At 36.3% G+C, this 17,015-nt stretch overlaps 1 protein-coding gene across 4 annotated transcripts in view; it reads right to left on the bottom strand.

Moving 5' to 3' along the window:
* Positions 1 to 15,177, bottom strand: part of LOC129320131 (nuclear pore complex protein NUP214) — a 35,740-nt gene extending 20,563 nt beyond the window's left edge. For 3 of the 4 annotated variants that reach the window (XM_054965338.1, XM_054965340.1, XM_054965339.1), the window contains exons 1-5: positions 14,799 to 15,176; positions 14,511 to 14,719; positions 7,086 to 7,254; positions 6,548 to 6,694; positions 6,061 to 6,185 (exon numbers count right to left, since the gene is read on the bottom strand). In XM_054965338.1, coding sequence (XP_054821313.1) covers positions 6,061 to 6,185; positions 6,548 to 6,694; positions 7,086 to 7,254; positions 14,511 to 14,719; positions 14,799 to 15,015 — 867 coding nt within the window. In that variant the 5' untranslated portion in view covers positions 15,016 to 15,176. Of the gene's footprint in view, positions 1 to 6,060; positions 6,186 to 6,547; positions 6,695 to 7,085; positions 7,255 to 14,510; positions 14,720 to 14,798 lie in introns of all 4 variants that reach the window. The other variant, XM_054965341.1, reaches the window with a different exon arrangement.
* Positions 15,178 to 17,015: the final 1,838 nt, after the last annotated feature.

Below are 17,015 nucleotides of genomic sequence, written 5' to 3'. Positions count from 1 at the left end.
TAACATCTCTATCAGATACGATAGTGGTAGGTAACACATGCAAACGCACAATCTCCTTAAAGAACAACTTTGCCAGATGTGAACATCCGTAGTTTTGCTACAAGGAATAACGTGAGCCATCTTTGAAAACCTGTCCACAACAACTAATACAAAGTCATGAGCTCTAGCTGTGTGAGGCAATCCTAAGACAAAATCCATACTCAAGTCTTTCCAAGGTGCCTCAGGAATTGGCAAAGGAGTATACCAACCGGTATTTTGTCGCCTGGCTTTAGAAGTTTGACAATTTCGACATTGAGACACTATGCGAGCCACATCACGCTTGAGTGAAGGCGAGTAGAACCTATCTTTGACTAATGCCATTATCTTATTAACCCCGAAATGAACAACTAAACCTCCAGTGTGTAACTCCCATATAAGAAAATCTCACATAGAAGTACGTGGGATGCACAACTTGCTTTCACAAAAGAGATGACCGTCTTTAAGGATGAAATCAACATGCTCATGACGGTTACCACTGCGAACTTCTTGGTATATTATCCCAAAATCTGGACATGAAGCATAGTCTTCCTTCAAGTTTTCAAAACCAACAACACTAACGCTCATAGTGTGCAACAAGTTGATCCGTCGACTCAGGGCGACAGCCACTGTAGTTTTTGTTCCTGAACCATGCTTGACCACAAAAGTGAATCCCTGAACATACTCAACCCATTTAGCATGTTTAGCATTTAAGTACCATTGAGAGTTGATAAACCTAAGCGCCTGATAATCAAAGTAAAGAACAAATTGTTGCGGAAGAAGATAGTACTTCCAACGCTCAAGGGATCTCACAATCGCATAAAATTCCTTGTCATAAGTGGAGTACTTTTGTTTGGCATCATTGAGCTTTTCGCTAAAGAAAGCCATAAGGTGACCTTCTTGGCTTAGTACACCTCCGATTCTTGTCCCAGACGAATCACAAGCAACTTCGAAACACTTTGTAAAATCCGGTAAAGACAAGACTGGAGCTTAAGAAAGCTTCTTCTTAATATCTTGGAAAGCCACGGAAGCTGTAGAAGTCCACTGGAACTTGTCTTGTTTTAGGCAATCAGTGATAGGAGCCATAATGGTACTGAAGTTTCTAATGAAGCGTCTATAGAAAGAAGCAAAGCCATGAAAACTTCATACATCATGGAGAGATTGTGGCTCAGGCCACTCTCGAATGGCTTGGACTTTCTCAGGGTTAACTGCTAAACCCCTTTCAGAAACTATGAAACCCATGGAGATGACTTGATTTTGAAGAAATGAACACTTAGGCAAGTTAACATAAAACTATTCTTAACACAAGGTGAGAAAAATTAACTCGAGATGTTCCAAGTGTTCTTCTTTTGACTTGCTAAAAACTAGTATGTCATCAAAGTATACCATCAAAACTTTTCCCAAGTATGAGCGAAAGAGGTGAGTCATTACTCTCATGAATGTACTTGGGGCATTTGATAACCCAAAAGGCATGACAAGCCATTCAAACAACCCATCTTGCGTTTTAAAAGCAATCTTCCACTCATCTCCAGGTCTAATCCTGATCTGATGATAACCACTTCTGAGGTCAATCTTTGAAAACCAACTAGATCCAAATACTAAATCAAGCATGTCATCAAGTCTAGGAATGGGAAACCTATACTTGATGGTGATCTTGTTGATCGCTCTACTGTCTACACACATTCTCCAAGAGCCATCTTTCTTTAAGGTTAAAAGAGCAGGTACTGCACAAGGACTCATACTATGCTGGATATAACCCCTTTCCAACAATCCATTGACTTGTCGGTTAAGCTCTGCCCTATCTTTAGGGTTCATCCTGTAGTACGGTAGATTGGGGAGTTGTGAACCTAGAATGAAATCAATTGCATGTTCGATATCTCTCATTGGTGGTAATTCAGATGGAAGCTCATCTGGAGTGATATCCCGAAATTGTTGTAAGAGCTGTTGCACCTCTTCTGGCATTTCTGAAGTAGTAGCAATTCGTTGTGAGATCTTGGATACCAAAATAAACACAATCGTACTTTCTCTGCTTTCTTGTACAATTGTTTTTCTGTCAGAAGATGCAAGTTATGGGTTTTAGGTTTTGTGCCTTTTGATTTACTTAAGTATTTGCCTTCGTTGTCAAGCTTAGCAGGACGTAACAGGATTGTCTTGCCTCCATGCTTAAATGTATAGGTATTCTCACGACCATGATTAATAACATTGTGGTCATAAAGCCACAGTCGACCAAGTAAAATGTAAGCAACATCTATTGGAAAAACATCACAAATAATCTCTTCTTTATAGTCACCTAAGTGAAGAGAAACGCGACACTATTGGGTGATTGGTAAAGAAGTTTTGTCAACCCATGCAACACGAAAAGGTTTTGGGTGAGATTCTGTCTTGAGGCCAAGTCAGGCTACTCCTTGACTAGAAATAACATTTCTAGAACTCCCTCCATCAATCACTAATTTGCAAGCTTTATCTCCACACTTCACAAAAGTGTGGAAAATACTTGTTCGCTTCCATGAATCACTAGGCAGAGGGACAAATAGAATGCATTGCATAACTCCAACTCGACGTCTCATACCCATGTTTATCAATGATGATGTCCTCATCGACATCTGAAGGACACTCAACTGGATCTATGACAACGTCAACATTTGCATTGTCTTCCTTACCCTCACATTGTGAGTCAATAACTAGAGTATCCTGTGGGCATTTCGACGCAATGTGACCCTTTGAGTGATAGCGAAAACACTCGACAAAAGAATTGTTAGGGCGGGAAGCAGGAACTATAGCCTCACTAGGCTTAGAAGTATTACCCTTCAACCCAGTTGCTTGAGTAGGTGTAAAAGACGAGCTAGGCCTAGATGTAAGTGCTCCTGTTGGTCATTCAGACAGACTGGAAGTTCGTGCTTGTCTAAACTAATTGCTCTGCATGTCGATACGCTTTGCAGACGAGTACTGTGACAAAGACTCTACTTCCAAAGTCTTATGATAAGCTTCTTCAAGAGACTCTGGAAAGTTTTACTTGAGCTCCTTCTATATATATGGCTTGAGTCCATTAACAAACTTGGTAATGGTGCGCCATTCCTCTTCATCCACATCACATCTAATCATAAGGTCATCGAATCGAGAAATATACTCGAAAGTTGTGGAGACTTGCCTCAAATTAAGGTATTTGTCATACAGTTAACTCTTATAATGAGTCGGCACATATTTTTCTTTTAGCTTGGCCTTCATTTCATCCCACGTCTCAATCGGTGGATAACCTTGTCGCTCAATGTTCCTTTGGACATTTTGCCAATATTTTCTAGCAGATCCCACGAGTTTCATCTTCGTAAACCGAACTCGTTGAATATCTCTCATGTCATACCATTCAAAATAATCTTCCATGCTGGCTAACCAATCCAGGAACACACTAGGATTCAATCGTCCATCAAACTCAGGAGCTTCAACTTTAACCTTTTTGGTGATGTCATCAGTATGTGTCCTTCTAAGGCCTTCTCTACCATTCCTATGGACTAGCTGGTATGGTCTATAATGTTGTTCTTCAAGCCCTTGTCCATCCCAAGTATCATCTATGTCATCAAAATGATGATTGGTAAACTCGTGAGGAGATGGTCTATTGTGTCTTTCACCCATAGCTCTAGAGGAATGACCAATCCTAAGGGAATTACCTCTAAGTTGATTGTGGATTGGGAATTGCTCATTTCTAAGACTTGACTCTCCTCTAATGATAGGTCTTTCAAGTAACCCTTCAGTTGTTTTCCCTGTAAATATGTTAATTGAATTGCACCCATTTTGTCTTCAAATTTATTGTTCATGAATTATTTAATTTCATCCAGCCGCTAGTTCACATATGCCCTTTGAGTTTTTTCAAATTCCTCAAGATGATTTTAGGTGATTTGGGAGTTATTGGCCATGGCAGATTTTAGGGCAGTAATTTCTTGGTCTAATAAAGCTTGCTTATCGTATAAATCACGAATGGTCATACAATGACAAAGATGGTATAGTAAAGTGCAAGTTTGGAGTGGATTTAATAACTTAAGGAAGAAAGGCCCCCAAGTTGCCCTCACCTAAATAGGTGAAGTCCTTTTTTAACAACACTAATCCTCTGAGAATTCAAAAATTCCACAAGGATCGTATGCTAAATAGGTAACAACTCGAGTGAAGTCTTCACAGAAATCTCCAAAGGTTCAAAAACCTTTTAGGAAAATCGTTGGAAACTTCAACTAACCTAGGGTAATTTTTAGACCCGAGTATAAGGCTGAATTGTGTGTGACGTAGGTGTCCTAGGTTACAAGAATACTGCTATCAAAAGTCACAAATTAACAATATAATGATCAATGTAAATTCCTTTTATATATACATATATATATTTCAAAATATTAAATTAAAACATGATTAAAAATAAATAAAAATAAAAATTGCAATGCTTAAAGAAACCAAAGTACCACACAACAAAGATTTCAGAACTAGCTATGAATAAAACACCTCCCTTTAATAACCAAATAAGCCAGTTAAATGAGAGGGTCGTCGGCCTTACCAGCGTTGCTTTAGGAGCCTAAAACAAAAAGTTTTACCCCAAAATAAGTTTTAAACGATGACTTATGCCCCTCAGCTTTTTCAGAGTTGAAGAAATTCCACGAATACACAAGAAAACGCTGAAAATCAGGTTCTGGCAAAATTGTACAGACGGTGCGTGCGACGGCGCGTGAGGCACATGACGACCACGAACAGAAACTCCTCCGGCGTGTGTGCCTGAGGGCGGAGGTGGTTTTTTTGGTTCTGACCGGATTTCTCCTCCTGAGCATGATGGTGGTGTCCGTTCTCGGATCTATTGTCGGGAAATGTGGCTCTGGGTGCTAGCAGTGTGAACACAGAATATGCTAAGCTTCCCTGTGAGTTTTCTCCGATCTCTGACCGCAGAAACAGCCTAAGAACATTCAAAGCCTTGCTCTGATACCAAGTTGATGTAAAACACAAACACTCACACTCACACTGATTTAAATAGAAAAGGAAAAGTGAGATGAAACAAAAACAAAGAGTTGTAGGGAGAGGGACGAGAATAGGGTAGTGGGGGAAGAGACGAGGAAGGACAGAACAAAGAGGGAGGAAGAACTGAGAGGGGTAGGACGCAGACTGGAGGGAGAGAGTTTTCAGAATATATCAAATAACTTCATTCATTTCCTTCCTAACAAGGAAACGTCCACTTATGCTGCCTGGTTTCCTTCACAAGAAGGAAACTTACAAAAGTTAAGTGAAGAGCAACAAAAACTAATAAACTAATAAAAAGCAATAAAGAACTAATAAATTATTTCCTCCTAAAGTAATATTTGCCATATTTTCTATCACTTTGCTAATCTCTTTGCCAACATGGTAAAAATATGCTGATGAAATGAAAATAAATTGATCAGGAATGATTAAAAATAAAAGCTAAACAGGAAAAAAGCTCACTTTTTATATTTGGCTTAAATAGAATGTCGGAGACAAATGTGGGATCAAGCTTACATCAGCAAAGGGGTGAGTTAAATACATGTCAGCAAAATTCACTTTGTCCATACTAGCTCATGATCCTCATGTGCATTTTTAAAACTATAGGGATTAACATTAAAAACAGATCAAACTAAAGGAATTGAGAACAATGAAATAAAACTATAAGGACTAAAAACAAAATGCAACCAATGTATAGGGACCTATTGTTGTATCTTTCCTAGGTTTTATCTGTTTGGCTTTTATTTCCCTATCTTTTAAATAGATTGCATAAGAATTACTTCAATTGAAACATACCCAATATTCAAGAATTGATACAACCTTGAGTAACTGACTTGTAGTTAACCAATTAAATCAGTCCCTATTTGGATGCCTTCTAATCATAACAACAAAGAAAAACCAAGGGTACTCTGGGTTTTCAATCACTTTCTTTCCATCACTTTTCACAAGAAAACATCACATATGCAGACTAATAAACAAGTAATCATAAAACATCAGTATAGTAAAGACATCATTGGGAAATTCATCATGATTATTAAATAGCAGAAGCATGGATCTTGAAATTACATCAATGATTTCACCATCTCTACTTTTTATGACATGAAGCAGATAATTTTCCTCCTTTCCATCTTCAGCAAGTTGAAAGGATCCAATAACAATCGAATCAAGTCGAACCCACTTGATAGAATCAACTGGTACAATTATTATTAAAAAATTAAAAAAAAACATATTAGATAATTGACTAGTAAAGAAACGCAAGAAAGAAATGAGATGGCAAAATGTGGCCAAAATTTTTGGACATTCATCGCTAATTTTACCCAAACTCCAAATGTCATCATTATATTGATGCTTTCCTTGTATTTATTGAAGGAGAAAGAATATTTCCAAAAAGTTTGCCAATTTTTAAATCCCACATAAGGGGACCCCAACCATGATCCAAACAATAGTGAGATTGAAATTTGTTCTTCAAACATGGCAATAAATGTTTATAACATTCAATCTTGTGACACCAACAAATTCGCACACACAACACAAATGAATAGACAATGCGAACCTTTTACTTGGCAGCTTTCCCCAGAATCACCAGTCCATGATCTAAATGATAATGAGATTGAAATTCGTTCTTCAAACTTGGCTGACAAAATGTTAATAACATTCACTCTGGCAGCCGCAACAAATTTTCCTTCTGCACTCCACTCAACTTTTGAAAGGAAAAAAAAAATTAAAACAAACATCAGAGAAAGCTATAATTAATTCTTTCTATTTAAAAAAGAGAAAGAAAAGAGAAAAAGAAAATCCAGCAAAGATTAATGACATGCAAGGTGATGATTTGAAGTGGTATAAATATATGATTTAGTGATTCCTATATTAGAGATTAACGATTAATAATAAAGATATTTAGAGTTTTTGAGGGTATGACAGTGGAATCTCTCAAGATCTTATCCATTCTACTATGGCATCCTACCAATGAGAGAGGTGAGGTGGAAACAGCCTCTCCTAAAAGTCAATAAATCAAAAAATACAAAATATACATGATTGCTAATACAAGGGGAACACAAGAATTTCAAGTTTTAAAACTAAAATAAGCATACCAGCATCAACATTGTCCATCACTTCTTTAAGGGGAACATCAACTTCTCCATTATACAGTTTCCCCACATTAGAAAGAACAATAAAAGATTTTTCTGATGTTGTTTTCCAGCGCATATCTTTAACAAAGCTCTGGTCATTGAGTGAACAGGAAAAAGACTGCTTTACATCCTGAAAATTGACAAGATGACAAGAAAAAACCCAAAAAAAACTGGTGATCAAACATATCCAGCATATATGTAATACTAATTTAAACAACTACTACCCCTGATAACATTGACCATCTTTGGGCATAAGAACTGAAACTTTATCACAGAGATAGATACATCACAAAGATGGAAGAGAAGACACAAATGATGCACTAACACCACGGTACCTTAGTATTGGTTTAATTTTGGCTTCTTAGTCGATTATAATAACCCACAACCCTAATAGATCAGCATATTTAGGGTTATTTGATTTAGTGGATAACTTACTAAGTTACAAGTTTCCAAATCCTTCAGTTGTATTAGGCTTCAATTTATCTGATGCATATGTTACTGGATCTTACATTACACTTAACAGCTGATTTGGAGCATTTCTCCTTCTATGCTTCAAAGATTTTGGCTAAACAGAAGGTATAACCCAAACAATATATAGTTTATGCACTGATTTAGAATTTAGAATACTTGAAAGGAGAAAAATCTCATATTTTTTAGAGGCTTCTTCTTGTCTTTATTCTTTACATCCTTAAGTCAACAAATTTTATTAAGAGCTTCATTGTGGTGTTATGATAACAGGTTGTCCTCAAAGAAAATGATTTTGTTTGGAGCTACAGTGTAGTGCTCATAAAACAAGGGGACTATGGCCTCCTGTCTTTCAAACATACAAAGAGAATGGGAAGCTTTATTATACATTGAAATTTTTTTGTCTTCCAAGGAGAGGATTCAAACCTTCTCATCAATATATTACTAAAATCTGTTCCACTAAAATACCTCTTGTGAACAGTAATAGCTCAGCTTTGGACTTCGCTACCCACATTTCAGTTAGGCTATGCATTTTATGGCTCAACTTGAAAGGGACTAAGGGACTTTCTCTTTAAATAAAGCCTGTTTAAAAAAAAAATTATGGCAGTGACATATCCTTCATCTTTTTCTCTTCCCAAAAACACTCCTCTAACTTGACTCCAATCTTTCTTCCTTCCTTCTTTCTTGGTGTGCTTTCACTCGACTCCCTCCTTCCCAACTCATCTTCATCTTCTCTCACTGTCTAAGCCTTTTTGCTTCGTTCAAAATCAAAACAGTCAAAGCCACTACCGACTTCCACACTCGCGGTCACTCTATCTGTGAAAGCCATCACAGGCTTCTCTACCTCAATCTTTCCGCCGTTCTCTCCGCCTCGAAGCTCCGTAGATCTCTTTTCTTTGAAGCATCGTCCTTCAATTTGCATCCAGCATGCATATATCTATGCATAAAGGATATCCAAGAAGTCGAATGCCTTCTCAAGTCCAACTCTGTCAAGAATCTCACTTCCCTCGCCTCCCTCTTGCCAACGTCATCTTAGCCGACAGTAGTCCCACCCTCTCTTAAATATCGCCAACGGTCTCTGGTACGTTCAAACTCTTATACTCAAGCCCCTTTTTTTTCCTTAGTGTCTTTCCTCAATTCATTTGATTGTAAAGGGTTACAATGAATGGATTGGAAGGATTTAAAATTGTGATGTTGAAAATTATTTTTCGAATTGTCACAGGAAACATTATTGATGTGATTGTCATATAGAAACTCCCGAGGTATGTCTCTCTAGTAGCTGTGTTGTCTACCTCCTTACTGATTCTTGCTGTTTGGTATTGTGACATCCATCATCCAGTTTTCCCTTTTAACTCAAGAGTTCCCGAGTTTGAGGCTATCATTGTGCATGGGTGTGAGTGTTCACTATTTGGATTTTGGATTCTGCTTTGTTGTTCAAGCTCTGTTTTGGCATATCAGACTTCATATATGTATTCCACTCTTGAAAGAACTTTTTTTTTTTTTTGTTTCATTGAGTCTAAGTTTTTGTCTTTCTTCATTCAAGGTTGAATAGGGCTGAGAATAGCTTTACAACAAATTATTCTGTTAAGGTTTGTAAATCATCAGTTTAATTTTTTGTTCTTCTGAATATGGAAATTTAATGGATTTACTTTTTAGTTTTAGCGTTGCCAACCCCTAAGGCTTGATGTACATTTCAGTTTTGGTGTAGGAATTGGCGGGATGCGTATAACTGCAAATGGATAATCAACAAACAACTTATTTTCCCAGAGAGAAATTCACATAGAGAATTGAAAACTTCTCTAGGTTGAACTTTGACAAGTTTTACTTCAAGACTCTCATTATGGGCGATTATCCATGTTATTTCCTTTGGTTGGAATTTACTGAATACTTATGTCCTCTTTGAAATAATTCGCATTTGTGGTTTGAATATGATTTTCTTTGGGCTAACCATCAGGAGAATTCTTATATATCTTAAAGGGAATAATGTGGACTACTTGTCTTGATATTTGGATGCCGCAGATTCCACGAGTATACCTGCTGGTTGGTCCAGATATGCACATTTCAGATTTTCTGTAATTAATCAAGTAAGCGTGCAGAAGACAGTCAACGGTACCTTTTGTTGTGTTTCTTAATGTGTTTTTTATAGAAGTATTGCATTGAATCTATTTACATTTCCAGTAGATGATTTCATAGTTAACACCTGACAGCCTTATTTTCCATTTAATATAGTAAGTACTATGCCATTCAAATTTTTACTACACCCTTCAATTCTTAGCCGCCTTATTGCTAGCATTATCATTTTTAGTAGTAGTCTACCGGCCTTGATGATTTTAATTTAGAAATGCTGTAAAATGCAACTATATATTTTAGGGAACTTTGTAATTTCCCCTTCACTTAAATGGAAAATTCGTTGAGAAATATAAACAATTTAATTTACATTAGTTAAAATTAAATGATTTAGGTGGTTGGACACAAATTGTTTGGTCTGACTTGCCATAGCTTCAAATAAGGACACTTGGGATATGATTTTTTTTTTCCCCAGAGGGTGTTTTTCTGAAGTTTCCAGTAGTTGGTTTATGATGCCTTCAAATTCAGGGATTTAAGGATAATAATCCTTTAAATGAGAAGTTTATGCAGGAAATTGTGGCCTGCTTTTATATATAATGTTCAAAGTTTTGCAACTGATTTTGTACTTTTGCTATCAGGCAATCCTTTTCTTAAACGAGTTTTGTTGCTCCTTGTAGGTGCAATGACAATGAAAGGAATGCTCTAAAATCAACTCCTACTTTTCTTACAACTGAATTGAAAAGATGTCTGGTATGAGAAAGTTTGCAAAAACTTTATTCCTAATCACTTGCTTACAACAACAACAACAACAACAAGCCTTTATCCCACTAGGTGGGGTCGGCTACATGGATTGCAAGACGCCATTGTACTCTATCATTAATCAAGCTTTTAGAAATATTATTAATTAAGAGATCACGTTCAACAACTTCCAAGAGTGTTCTCTTAGGCCTTCCTCTACCTCTCTTAATCGGACTCAAAGTTATATGTTCCACTCTTCTCACTGGTGCCTCCCTTGGTCTTCTTTGTACATGCCCAAACCATCTCAACCGATTTTCTACCATTTTTCCTCAATAGGTGCCACCCTCACTTTTTCGCGTATGTGCTCATTTCGAATTTTATCTTTACGTGTATGTCCGCACATCCATCGTAACATTCTCATCTCTGCTACTCCAACTTTATGCTCTTGCTGTCCCGTTAGAGCCCAACATTCACTACTATATAACATTGCCAGTCTGATAGCAGTGCGATAAAACTTTCCTTTAAGTTTATTAGGCACCTTACGGTCACAAATAACTCCTTTAGCTTTTCTCCAATTAAACCACCCAGCTTGAATTCTATGTGAAATATCTCCACTGATTTCGCCATCATTTTGAATAATGGCTCCCAAATATCTAAACTTTTCCACTTGAGGTATAATTTGATCTCCCAATTTCACTTCCAAATTATTTTCGAATAGTCCTTTACCAAATTTACAATATAAATATTTCGTCTTACTTCTACTCAGACGAAAAACCTTTCGACTCCAATGTCCTCCTCCATAACTCAAGTTTGCAATTAACCTCTTCTCTTGTCTCTGCTATAAGAACTATATCATCCGCGAAAAGCATACATTTCGAGATTTCCTCTTGAATATGTTCCGTCAAAACATTTAAAATCAAGTTGAACAAATAAGGACTCAGAGATGATCCCTGATGTAGTCCAATCTTTATAGGAAAATCCTTTGTTTGACCACTAGGCGTTTTTATACTAGTTTTTACCCCCTCATACATATCTTGTATGGCTTTAATATAAGCAATCCGTACTCCCTTTTTTTCCAACGCTTTCCAAAGCACTTCTCTTGGTATACGGTCATAAGCTTTTTCCAAATCAATAAAAACCATGTGTAGATCTTTATCTTTACAACGATACTTTTCCATTAATCCCCTTGGTAGATAAATCGCCTCTGTAGTTGATCTACCTGGCATAAAACCAAATTGATTCTCAAAAATACTTGTCTCCAATCTCAACTTGTGCTCAATTACTTTCTCCCACAATTTCATTGTGTGGCTCATGAGTTTAATCCCTCTATAGTTAGTACAATTCTGAATATCTCCTTTATTTTTATAAATAGGAATTAATGTACTTCTCCTCCACTCATCAGGCATTTTTTGGACCGTAAAATTACATTAAATAACTTAGTTAACCATCTCACCCCTTCTTCACCTAAACATTTCCACGCTTCGATAGATATACAATCGGGTCCGTTGGCTCTACCATTTGCCATTTTCTTAAGAGCTTCTTTACCTCCTTATCACGTATTATTCGATAGAATGACAAATTTTGTTCTCCTTCACCAGTTACTAAATCCTCCAAGTTACTAGATGAATCCTCTCCATCATTGAAAAGTTGAGAAAAATAAGTCTCCCATCTATTTTTAATTTCATCATCTGTGACTAAAATTCCTAATTACTTACTTAATTGTTAATAAATTAGTAGTATTTGCTTACAGGGAGAAATTATTCCTACCTTACCCTCCTTGATTCATGTGACTTCAGCTGTGTAAATTTAAATTATTCGTATTTCCATGGTTTGTTTTGATTGCTAACCATACTAGGCAAATTGTTGGAGTGCACATCAACTTTTCTTTAATCAAAAGCTATATATATGAGAAGTTGGATTTGTTAAGAATGAATGACACTATGAGCACTCTTTTAACTGAACATATACACATGGACTACTACCATCTGAAAGTCCAAGTTTTACTTAGTGTGATTATATGCTTTCTAATGTCGATGAAACTGCTTGTCAGTTATGTTAATATAGAATTAGACATATTGTACAGGTAAATTTGAAAATTGATAGAGTAATGATGATACAAGGTAACTCTTTTTCCACTGTTATTAGTGATAAAGTAATAATAGACAGTGCATATTTCTGAAAGTGTTCAGGAGAGATAGGGAAAATGTGGAGAATCAGGTTTGGATTAGTCTGAATAAAATGATTCATTTCTGCATCTGATTTCCAATTTTTCTTGTAATTCAGAATTTAGGCTGGAAATAAATCTTTTCCAAACATTTTGCCTTTAGGTTGAGTATTCCGTTTTTTTTTTTTGGGTGATTATTAGTCCATAAAAATTGAAGAACATGATCTCATAATTTTGGAGGTTAATGTTACAAGAAAAGATTTAGTCTTTATTAAAGAACATGATCTCATCAAAATTAAAGAACATGATCTCAAATTGAAGACTTGCATTCTTTTTTTACTACAGTATAGTCTTTGTTCGGACTTATCCCTGCAGTTGGTACAAACATGACATGTTAAGATCTGAATCTAGAAGTTAAAAAAAAAAATTGCTTGGGATTAAATAAATTACAGCATTCGACACTGTTTTCCCTATTAAAAAGAAACGGCTGGCAAATGTAAAAGGCCCCACATTATGCTTACTTTTAACTATATTCCATTGAATAAAGTGGACACTTTTTTCCGAAAACTTTCAGAATAAGCTAAAAGAGGAGTGCTCTGACTAGAGTCAGAAGAAACAAGAAAGCACCTAGCCTTTCACATTGTATTAGGTGAAAGAGTTTTGTATAATTTATACTGTAGATTGTCTATTTTCCTGGATCTCTTTTTCCCCCCATATAATGATGTTTTGTGTTCATTGATGTTTTGTTAACATGAGGGGAGGGGTCTCATGTATGAATTTTTATTAATCACTTCGGTAATCTGCCTTCTACATGTGTGTGTGTGCGCGTGCCTGTCTTATTCTTTATATATGATAAAAGAGAGAAGTCTCTGTCACAGCATTCATATGCACTCTCAGAAAGATTAAAAAGTGTATTAGCATTCATATGCACTGATCAATATCAATGGGGGGGAAGGACTAGCAGCATTGAAGTATATACTGATTTCCATTACTGATAGAAAATCTAATACTAGGTATTGTACCTTGCTACATGGCAATCTAGTGGCATGGTAAAGTAACAAGCAGCCTATAGTGGGAAGGAGTTGTGCTGAAGGTGAATATAGAACTTCAGCAACGGAAATGAGTGAAAGAATGTATATATGACAGCGACTTAAGTACCCAAAGATTGAGGTTCTTGCTCCTATGAAACATGGCCATGATAGGTATGGCCAAGACCACTATGGCCTATACACCATAATAGAACAATGCATGTGGAAATAGTTCATCACTTCAGCAGGGAGATGACAGAGTCAAACATCATTGATCTCTACTATATGGTATCTAACTCTCAAGTGGCAAACCTACTCATTAATGACTAAGCACTCTCAGTGATCGAATTTGAAAAGCTTAACGGTGAATTCAGAATGCTGAACATATATCCCTAACTTGAAGGGGAGTGTAAGCCCAAGTAACCAATTTACCTAATTATCTTACTTTATCTCTTCGGTTATTTGATTATGTTCTGTCCATGCATTTGAAATATTAATTTTATTTGCTCTGATTTGGTCCATGATGATCAGGATTGAGTTGCTGGCTTGTAGAACCCATTCCCATTTATTTATAATCATTGGTTGAACAGTATATGGTATAGGAAAAACCCCGGTTTCTTCAGAGTTTCTCCAAATTATTGTAGAATAGAATATATGAACTCAACTGAAAAAATGTAATGATTTCATTAAAATGGATTATCATATTTAGAGCGTATCGCTTTATTAAGATTGTGATGCCCAGGTCATCCTTCTTCTTTGCTATTATTGTGTTTTCTTTGATTGTACATAACACTTAAAACTATGTTCCATGGCAAACAGCATGGTAATACTTGCTAGGCAAAAAATATGCCATAAAGCAGCTTAAAAGAGACAAGGACAACCAACTCAATAGAAAGTTGCATCTCAACAGGGGAGAAGCATTACCTTACTTAGAAGGTTATCAACAGAGAAGAATTGTATATCACCAGAAACAGACGCTGCCACCGTCGAGTTGTCCGTACTAAGAGCCAATATGTGAACCTTCCCAATAGAAACATCAGCAAGACTCAGCTGCTGTATAGGAGAACCACTGCCCTTCTCCTTGAACTCTTTAGCTGAATCCATGACGTCCTTGGTCCTTGCAACGAAGAAACCTAAAACCCCAAGTTGAGCGGATGACAAGGCCATTATAAATTTATAGCCCGAATAACAAAACACAAAGAGCATATCAACCTGAGGAATGAGCGACAAAAATGAGGCCAAAGCGTTCAGAGACAGCAAGAGGCATACAAGGCAGGCTTTCAAGATCAAAATTGAAGTCATTGGCCATCAATGGAATGGCCTCTCCTATCTTCACAAAGAAGTAGTCAGTGGTACCGACGTGCTCGCCTTCGCGTTCATCATCTAGGTCAATCCTGATTGGACAATCGGACGGATTTGAAGAACCCATGATACAACAAGCCTAACTTAAACCCTAAACCATTCCCCACAGAACTAAACTGCACTCATGCTGCGGGAAGAAGTGTTTTGAGCGGAAATTTATAAACCTGCATCGGGGACAGGGAGCACCGCCCCGCGCGCGCGTGTTTTTGTGTGTGCGCGTGTGTGTTTTGGAATGAAGGCATGTCTTTTGTATTTACTCATTTGGCCGTCATTTGTACCAGTCACTCATGGATTATTAATTTTTAATTGTTACTCATCGATTATTAATTTCTTTTTTTCAGTAATTCACAATTTCCTATTAATAGACTTAAGAGTTTTTTTTTTTTTGTCAAAGAATTAAGAGTTATACATAAGGAAGAAATTGTTTATAAAAATATGCATCCAATAAAAATAAATTAAAAACTTTCTCTTTTTCTAATAAAATCAATAATTTAATTTCATTTAATGATTGTGAGATAAGCACAGCATCTACTCACTGAATCAACCGGTGGAAACATTGCTACCTTGGCAGGAAAAATCTTCATTGATTTAATAAAACCAAATGACTTTTTTTGGCCAAGGTGCGTTTGTATAACTGTATTGCTACCCGACTAAAGTAAATAAGCTAAATGGAGTCACAATTGTTGGTAGACTTTGAAGGAGTATTTTTACTGAAACATGAATGGCCAGTAAAGTGCACCGCTACACCAAAATTCTCAAGTGTATATGTATATGATTTCACATTTTGACAACATACACTTGCACTGACCCTTTCAAGTTTACATGTCACTAAACCTCAAATGAGTATTAAAATTAAAATTATGGGAAACTGAAAACACATAATCCAACATTGTCTTAACAAATAACAGAAACGAGACTGACATTTCACAGATCAATCTTAAAGACAACCTCTGGCCAAAAATAACACTTGTCAGCCATGACATATAACAAGAATATACTGACTGAGATGCTTCAGCAATTGCTTTCAAGTTGAATTCTCAATACCAGTGACAACACATCTGAATCATAAGAAACCACCAGCATGAAGCAATCCTTGAACAACAATGACCAAAACCATTTTTTCTTTTGTTATTAAAAATAATTAATTTACTCAAAAAATAATGTTATTCATTGTATTAAAAAAAAAGAATAATATTATTCTTCGAAGAAAAATGTACACACATCTCATGCAATCCACCAAGCAGCATATTAAAGTGTAAACTAGGAAATATTTATATATTTTCTGAAAAAAAAGATAGTTACTCACTGAAGGGTAGGCACAATCCCAGAAGGGTGCTTTTTGAGATCTACGGGTTGGCTGCCTTCCAATCCTTGATCAGCCATTCCCACAAAATATTGTATGCTTCAAGCTGTAGGCCCCAGACAGGGATGCCAATCCATTAACCACAATATTTCAGACTAATTAGTATAAATCTTTGATTTCATCTAAAAGAAAATTTGCCACAAAAAAGTTGTATCGCAAAATATATATATATATATATATCAATCCATGGCAAATAACCCTAACTTTCCATGCTTCCTAGTAGTGAAAATTATGAGCGGATTTCGAAGCATATATAGTTGCAGAATACTAGATCGAATTTCCAAATAATCAAGTATCAACTATAAAACGAAAAACAAAAGAAATCAGGCAAAGGCTAACAGAAATCTACATAAATGATTACAACATAATTACAAAGATCATATTTAAGCTGTGGAAAGATTATCAACAGAAATATGATAGATATCAGACCTTCACGTGTTAACAGTGAGCAAGAAAAGTAGGGTTCTGATTATAGAGATCTGCACGTAAGGAGAATTAAGGAATGCGGAACGAGTAAGAAATAGAGAGGGAAGAACTCAAAGCATAATTACATTACAGGGCAGTAGGTAAGGGAATTTTTTCGTGAGGACATAAAAGGAGATAATTTATTCCAAGGAAGAGAGATAGGTTTGGGTGATAAAGAAAGGTTGGTCGATGGGAGGTACCACAGTTTTTACAAGAGTTTTATATAAAAACAGAACAAG

Source organism: Prosopis cineraria, unplaced genomic scaffold (assembly GCF_029017545.1).
Source record: "Prosopis cineraria cultivar Desert tree isolate PC_DT_omini unplaced genomic scaffold, ASM2901754v1 PC9, whole genome shotgun sequence".
Classification (NCBI taxonomy): Eukaryota; Viridiplantae; Streptophyta; class Magnoliopsida; order Fabales; family Fabaceae; genus Prosopis; species Prosopis cineraria.
This window is presented reverse-complemented; position numbering and strand designations above follow the sequence as displayed.